The 8,241-nt window shown below is 44.6% G+C and overlaps 1 protein-coding gene across 1 annotated transcript in view; it reads right to left on the reverse strand.

Moving 5' to 3' along the window:
• CAT (catalase) overlaps positions 1 to 8,241 on the reverse strand; it is a 37,947-nt gene that overhangs the window by 20,686 nt on the left and 9,020 nt on the right. Inside the window, exon 2 of the mRNA XM_029914703.1 lies at positions 1,251 to 1,422. Coding sequence (XP_029770563.1) covers positions 1,251 to 1,422 — 172 coding nt within the window. The remainder of the gene's footprint in view (positions 1 to 1,250; positions 1,423 to 8,241) is intronic.

An 8,241-nucleotide genomic window follows, 5' to 3' on the forward strand; every position in this document is an offset into this window, starting at 1 on the left:
AAACCATCACAGATCCCAGGCCCCCAGTAGACAGCTAGGAGACAAGAGAAGCTGATGGTCTGGCACTGGCCTTCTGGGAGCTTCCAAGATGATGGGAGAAGGGGAGACTGATGTCGAACACAAAGTGATGGGGGCAAATGCAAAGCCCTGTCATCACTCAGTGGTAACTCGGTGCGACACAGCTGGGGCTAAGGAGAGACGAGTGGGGGTGGAAGCAGCGGGTCAAGCCGACCCAAGGACACAGGGCCTGCGGCAGCCATGAAGTACAGGTAGGACCCAGGAGAGGAAGGGAAAAACAGGGAGAGGAGGAGAAAACACAGGAAAAGAAAGAAGAGAATTAACACAAAGAAGACACCACAGGCCAAACGACAAAGTGAAGAGCATACCAAAGTCATGATGGAAAGGCCACATGGAAAAAACTAGAGAGGATGGAAGAAAGAAAGAAAAAAAACGCCAGAAAGTTCTAACTGGGAGTCTAAGCAAGCAGCTAGGAGAAAAACTTGTTCTGTCTTTCCATCAAGCTTTCTTGTCCAACTGAGTTTTCGGCTTTATTTTAAACAGCACCCTATCTTTTGTTTCTGCAATAAAACCAAGATAAAAGTTTTCACAACTTTTGGACAAAATCACCATAAACCTACCACCCTAAAGCAATTATCCTCAAGTTCACACCATTCATTCCAGTCTGTAGCCAGTTAGTGTGCCATCTAAAATCTAGCTAGAATGGGGCTTCTGGGTGGCTTAGTTGGTTAAGTTTCTGACCTCGGTTCAGGTCATGATCTCACAATTTGTGGGTTCAAGCCCCACGTCGGGCTCTGTACTAACAGCTAGCTCAGAGCCTGGAGCCTGCTTCAGATTCTGTGTCTCCCTCTCTCTCTGACCCTCACCTGCTCACAATCTCTCTCTCTCCCAAAAAATAAATAAAACATTAAAAAATAAAATAAATCTAGCTACAATTGCAGTATGCCCATGTCTCTATTTTCATGCTTTTATTTCTTCACCGAAGTGCATAAAGGAAGAAAATGAAGATTACTTTCATTTTTAGTAAAATGAAGCATTTTACATAAAATGTTCTATCCAGAGAAATAGCCATCATTTAATTACAAGCTCCACTCCTGATGAACATTTTTTTCCCTTCCTCCCAAGAATGGAGATTTGCCACTTCTATTAAAGGAGCCCCAATCCTGTGAAAATAAATTTTAACCCAGGTGTTACGAAATAATTCTTTCACAACAAATAAACATAGTTCTCACCTGCGCCTTTAGCATGCACGACTCTCTCAGGAATTCTTTCCCGGTCAAAGTGAGCCATTTCATCAGTGAAAACCACATCCTGAACAAGAAGGGGCCCCCGGGACCCTGCCGTCATAACATTAAGTTTGTCTCCGACTGGATTAGCGGCCCCCGTGGTCAGGACATCAGGTTTCTAAATGAATAGGCACAAGAGAACACAAAAGTGTGCAAGAGTTAAGTGAGTACAATCAATCCATTATATATACTGCCAGAGGGCACGCCACTTTCCATATTTTTATACCTTCTGCTCCAGCTCTTTTTAGATTTCCTGTGTTCAAAGTGCTGAAATACTACAAGAGATGCCATTGCCTGAAATGCATAGGTCAATCTCAGAAACCCTTGAAAAATCTCAACACCAATCTGCTAAGAAATCCACTCTGTAGAGTGGGAGGACGGCTCACTAGCCTGCCACCTTGCTTGGCCCCTGCTTTAGATACAGCCACCAGTGGGCTTGAAACCCCCAGATGGGGATCCCCCTAAAGGGATCATACGTGCTTAACACTAAATGTCCAACATGACAGTGAGAAGATGCTGGTTCATGCCTGTAGATGCTTCACGACTGCTCCAGATGTCAAAGTCGGCCACCCTGCAAGGTGCACTCATTTCTCTCAAGCAGCGCACACCAGCTATCTGCAATATCTCCTTTCAATTCCAAAACAAAACCCCCAAAAAGTCAATGACTTTTACTGTCACTGAAAATAAACTCTTGCTGGTCAGGTGGATTATAGTATTAATTTGCTAAAGATGTCAAAGGTCCCTGAAATGGGATAGGTTATTTCACTGTAATAAAGAATTTGTCTTAATCCACCCAATTCTCCAATTATCAGTTACATCAGAAGCCTGTCAGCTGTCCCTTCTCTGGGACGAGACCAGCAGTATGTCCTAATTAGTGATCCTGTACAGCTCGTAGCATCATCTTGCTTCATGGTCACACATTCTGCTCTTGACCAGAGATAACAGTCTCTCCAAAGTCTTCCCCTGGCTGCTGGGAAACCAGGGGAAATGTGTGAATGAAGCAGGGCTAAGCCACCTCCGTTCCGGGAGAACAAGTCAAAAAGGTCTAGTGATGGAAGTCCACGGTACCAGCTTCATGTGCTCAGAAAAGCACTATGCGCAGAATTTTCACAAACCTGAAGTTGAGTGTGTAACTTTAACTCTCAAGGCACACCTGCTCTGAGTATTAAAAAGTCAATACCTGTCTCTTCTCTAGAAGGGCATATGAGGAGGAGAGGGGTCACTTGCAACACTATAAAAATACCAAGAGCTCCTTGGGAAAATGCACTGAATAAGGGAGATCTTGGAATCTGCAGAATTAATAAACAAGACTCATACACACACTAGGATACGCCCCCCGCCCACTGGAGTTCTAGTCACATGGAAATGGGAAGAGGCCAACATGGAGCCATGGAGAAACTGTGAGCGCTGGGTTCGACTTCCAGCTCTGTGTATGTACTAGCATATCACCTACTATTTCTGAGTCTCACCTGTAAAACAGACAAGAAACAACTACCTCCTAAAGTTAATGATTGCATGGATTAAAAGTGCTAAATTCATGCCAAATGAGGGCCCAGACAATGCACACACGTTAACATTTTACGTCTGTGTGAAAGTGACCTGATAGCAGAAGCAAAGCATTTTAGGTTTCTTGTTCTAACAACCACAACACATGTGTAGGCATCCATTCAGACTCTCTCACCCTACCCCTTCTCATCCAACCGCAAACTCTCCCAAACGTAAGAAAGTTTAAGGGTCTAATCAGCAGATACCACCCAATCATGCCATTCTCTTTTTGAAGTTACACATGTACTAATACATGGGATACTGGATACTTTTTTTTTTTTACTTTTTTTTTTTAATCATTTAAAGTAGAGGGGCACCTGGGTGGCTCAGTTGGTTAGGCATCTGACTTCAGCTCAAGTCATTATGCTACAGTTTGCGAGTTTGAGCCCCACTTCAGGCTCTGTGCTAACAGCTCAGAGCCTGGAGCCTACTTCAGATTCTGTGTGTCCCTCTCTCTCTGCCCCTCCCCTGCTCATGCTATGTCTCTCTCTGACTCTCAAAAATGAATAAACGTTAAAAAAATTTTTTAAAGAAAAAAAATAAAGTAGAAACTCAGGAGCGCCTGGGTGGCTCAGTTGGTTAAACATCTGACTCTGGATCTCTGCTCAGGTCATGATCTCATCATTTATGGTATTCAGCCCCATGTTAGGCTCTGCACTGACAGCACGGAGCCTGCTTGGGATTTTGTCTTCCTCTCTCACTGTCCCTCCCATGCATGCATGCATGCATGCGCGCTCTCTCTCAAAATAAATAAACTTAAAAAAAATAAAGTAGAAAATGAATTAGAAAAAGGGAGGGAGAAATTGCACAACTTCACCTGTAGTTTAAACCTAAAACCTTAATTTTAACTATGGCAGTCACTGGAATCACCTGCAGAGTTGTTGTTATTGTTGTTTTTGTTTTACTTTTAGAAAGAGTGAGTGCCAGAGGGGAGACGGACAGAGGGAGAGAATCTTAAGCCTTAAGCAGGCTCCATGCTCAGCACAGAGCCCGACACAGGGCTTGATCCCACAACCCTGGGATCATGGGATCATGACCTGAGCGGAAATCAAGAGTCTGACACTCAACTGACTAGGCCACCCCGGTGCTCCGTCTGGGGAGCTTTGTAATGCATACCAATAGCAAGATCATCCACCTGGAGATTTCTGATATACTTAGTCTGCATGAGGCCTGGGCATCAGGATTGTTTTGAGCTCCCCAGGTGATTCCTAAGTGAGGCCAGGATTAAGAACCACTGACTTGGGGCACCTGGGTGGCTCAGTCAGTTAAGTGTTGGCTTTGGCTCAGGTCATAATTTCGCGGTTCATGGGTTTGAACTTCGCATCAGGCTCTGTGCTGACAGCTAGCTCAGAGCCTGGAGCCTGCTTCAGATTCTGTATTCTCTCTCTGACCCTCCCCTGCTCACGCTCTGTCTCTCAAAAATAAATAAAAAACATGAAAATAAGAAAGAAAAAGAACAACTGACTTAAAGCTTTGGGATGATCTACAATTAAAATAATAAGAGTCTGAGCAAACAATTTGTGCACACCTTCCCATGCTCTTTTTGACATAAAAACATAGCACTAAAGATAATCTAAAACCATAAATAGAGGGGACATCACATAAAGGGGGAAAGTATGACAGGAGATACCAAGAAACTCAGGAAAAGGAAAGGTAATAAACAGGTCGGAGTGTCATGTACAGCCCTCCATCATTCATGGAAACAACAAAACCACATCACATGTCCGCTCCTATAGACCAGGTCAGAGTGAGGTGGTCAGGAATAAAAACCAGGCCCAGAGGAGGTCATGCACAGTATGGTGGATGAATGAATGGCTGAGTGAAAAACTGAAGAATGAGATGTGTCACCTGATGGCCCGAAACTTGGGAGCAGGAATGCCAGAATTTCCCTGCCCTTCCGCCTCCCTCCCACCCAGTGCAGGAATGTCCTCTGCAACACTGATCAAGCTAAGAAATGAAACCTGGGTGTCTAAGTTACAAAAGTAACACCCAGCCTCTCTTCTTTGCTCCAATAGATCAGTGGTCGTAATCTTTTTTTAATAGTTTATTGTCAAATTGGTTTCCATATAACACCCAGTGCTCTTCTCCACAAGTGCCCTCCTCCATTACCACCACCTCCCTTCCCCTTCCTTCTCCCCCTTCAGTCCTCGGTTAGTTTTCAGTATTCAATAGTCTCTCAGGTTTTGCACCCCTCTCTCTCCCCAACTCTCTTTCCCCCTTCCCCTCCCCATGGTCCTCCATTAGGTTTCTCCTGTTAGACCTATGAGTCAGGTGGAGAAGGACAGATACCATATGTTTGCACTCATAGGTCTAACAGGAAAACCTAATGGTCCTAATTTTTAACAGCTTTCCTCACAAACACTAATGTACTTGTCATGTGCCTTCAAAATGTGACAGAAAAAGCTTCCAGCGGGTCAGCAATACAGCAGGGAGGCCAAAGGGAGGGCAAAGACTAGAAGACAAAGATCCTTGACTTCATGGGCTTGGTTAGGGAAGTAGATGGAAGAAACTGACCTGAACTAAAGAAAGGAGGGCATTTATTAGAAGGTGAAGAGAAGGATGCCATGTATTTGCTGAGATGAAAAGAGTTAATGCAATGAAGCTGTATTAAATAAAATGAGGAGAGGGGCTGGAGGATGGACCAAGGAAAGCAAATTTTTAAAAAGAAACTTCTGAAAAAAGTGCAAGACTTTAGAGAAATTTCTAGAAGATAACAATATCTCAGTGTGAGCAGAGGTCTTGCCTCATAAGGCCTTCTTTTCTCATTGTTATGGTATGAGTAAGTAAAAATGGACACTCAGAACCCAAGGCAAAAAGGGAAGAAAATGCATCTGCTTGCCTCAAGGGGCACTATATTCCAATTATGTCTCCAAAAATACTACAAAGTAAGCAAGTAAATCAACTCCCTAGCTTCCCTTTTCTACTCTCTAGGAATATTACAGTCAGGAAGAAAGTGTACATTAAGATTTGGACTAAATTCCCCCAACATTCCAGAAATGTTTCGCCTACCATGAGTTAGGTGCTAGGGATTCCAACAGCAAACATCAACATTCCTGCTCTCACAAAGCTCTCACATTCTACAGGGGTGGGGGATGTTAAGTGTTATGTTATCTATAGCAGCAAAAGCCTACAGATAGCTTAAATATCCAAAAATAGAGGAACAGTTAATAAATGATGGCATAGCCATAAAATGAAATATTATGCCACCATTAAGAATTTCACTCACAGAAAAAATTTCATAACAACGAAACTACTGTAGCATTTGGGCAATATAATTATAAGTCATTTAATTTTCTTTAGATTTCTTTTTCTTTTTTTAAGATTGATACACTGAAAATATGGCCACTAAAGAATGATGAGGGCACCTGGGTGGCTCAGTCAGTTAAGTGTCCCACTTCAGCTCAGGTCATGATCTCACAATCTGTAGGTTCGTGCCCGCATCAGGTTCTGTGCTGACAGCTCAGAGCCTGGAGACTGCTTCAGATTCTGTGTCTCCCTCTCTCTCTGCCCCTCCCCGCTCACTCTCTGTCTCTGTCTCTCAAAATAAAAAATAATAAAGACATTTAAAAAAAAAAAAACCAATGACCAAAGGGGGACTGGGGTGGAGGAATGTGTGTGCGCTCATGACCATGACCATGAGGGAGCCGGACGTGGAAGAGGGCCAGGGTGAGACAGAGCACAAGGGTCAACACCATCCCCTCACAAGGAAGAGAAAAGGCAGTGACAGAGAAAGAACACGAGGGGGAGGGAAGAAACAGAAGCCTGTCATGGACTCCAGGACAGAGACTTTCGGGAGAGAAGCCAACAGAGGCACTTGCTGCACAATGATCACATGGAATGAGGACTGAACAGAGGCTTCTGGTCTTGGAATCCTGGGGGCCTCTGGTGACCAGTCCCATGACAGTTTTGACAGTTTTAATGGCAAATAAAATAATAAAACAGAGAGCCACTGACCAATGACAGTATGACTTGAACGAAGGGAAATGAGGGTGCCAACTGGGTGAATCTGAGGTCCTATAATAAAGGAGTCTGAAAACTGGCTTTGACTTTAAATCAGTGACACTGGAGGTGTAAGACACTGAGCAGGCCAAGGAACGCAGGGGAGGGAAGAAAGCAGAGGTTATGAATGCAGTCTTTCTAGAACATCAGGCAGAAAAGGAGGGGGGAGAGGTGGGCCTCAGGAAAAAGGCTGTGAGCGCCCTGTGTCCAGTTCCATGGTCAGCTCCATGTATTGGGCACTGCGATCAACCCCACTGTGAATACAATTCATTTTTGTACTTGGGTAGGGCAAACTTCCAGCAATCTCCAGAATTTAGAATACTTTTGAACTAGGAAGTGGAAAGCAGTGAAAGCCCGCCCTCCTGGGGCTACGAACAACCACAAAAATATCCAGGAAGGGAAGACCTGGAAGAGGACGCCTGGTTAGATGAGTCCAGTCATGTGAGGCCACTCCCTGCACAAGCTGAGACGGACAGATGGACAGGAGGAGACAAAAGGATAGAAGAAAGGGGAATGAAGCAGGGGAATCAGCAGGGCCAGCAGCTGCCTGACGAGGCTGAAGGGAACGACGGGGCAGCGGGCTTCCCACAGATACTGGGAAAGAAATGGCTGGAGGGAAAAAGGAGTCCAACCTTGTCTGCAGGTCAAGGACACAAAAAGCAGCCATAGAGCACATGGGTCACATTAGAAGCTCAACCATCCCAACATTAGAAGCCCTCATGGTGGTGTCCAGAGGGTGCAGTTTTTAGAACAAGGGCCCTTCATTCAACTGGACAATGTCCTCCCTGTCCCCACAGACCATAGAGCCTGGCAAGAGGAGTGTCTATGTTCTGCACAAATGACAGCACAGGCTGCAGTCTTGGAAAAGGGAGGACAGAGAGCCCCTGCAGGATCGTGACTGAGGTAACACCACGTCACAGCCACACCCTGCAGCTTGTGCCCTTGTTTATTTTTTTAAATATTTTATTTATTTATTTTAATAGTTTATTGTCAAATTGGTTTCCATATAACACCCAGTGCTCTTCTCTACAAGTGCCCTCCTCCATGACCACCACCCCCTCTTCCCTTCTCCCCCTCCCCCTTCAGTCCTCGGTTCATTTTCAGTATTCAATAGTCTCTCATGATTTGCGTCCCTCTCTCTCCCCAACTCTCCTTCCCCCTTCCCCTCCCTATGGTCTTCTGTTAGGTTTCTCCTGTTAGACCTATGAGTGAAAACATATGGTATCTGTCCTTCTCTGCCTGACTTATTTCGCTTAGCATGACTCCCTCGAGGTCCATCCACTTTGCTACAAATGGCCAGATTTCATTCTTTCTCATTGCCATGTAGTACTCCATTGTATATATATACACCACATCTTCTTGTTCCATTCATCAGGTGATGGACATTTAGGAT

This window comes from Suricata suricatta, chromosome 11 (assembly GCF_006229205.1).
Source record: "Suricata suricatta isolate VVHF042 chromosome 11, meerkat_22Aug2017_6uvM2_HiC, whole genome shotgun sequence".
In the NCBI taxonomy this organism is placed as follows: Eukaryota; Metazoa; Chordata; class Mammalia; order Carnivora; family Herpestidae; genus Suricata; species Suricata suricatta.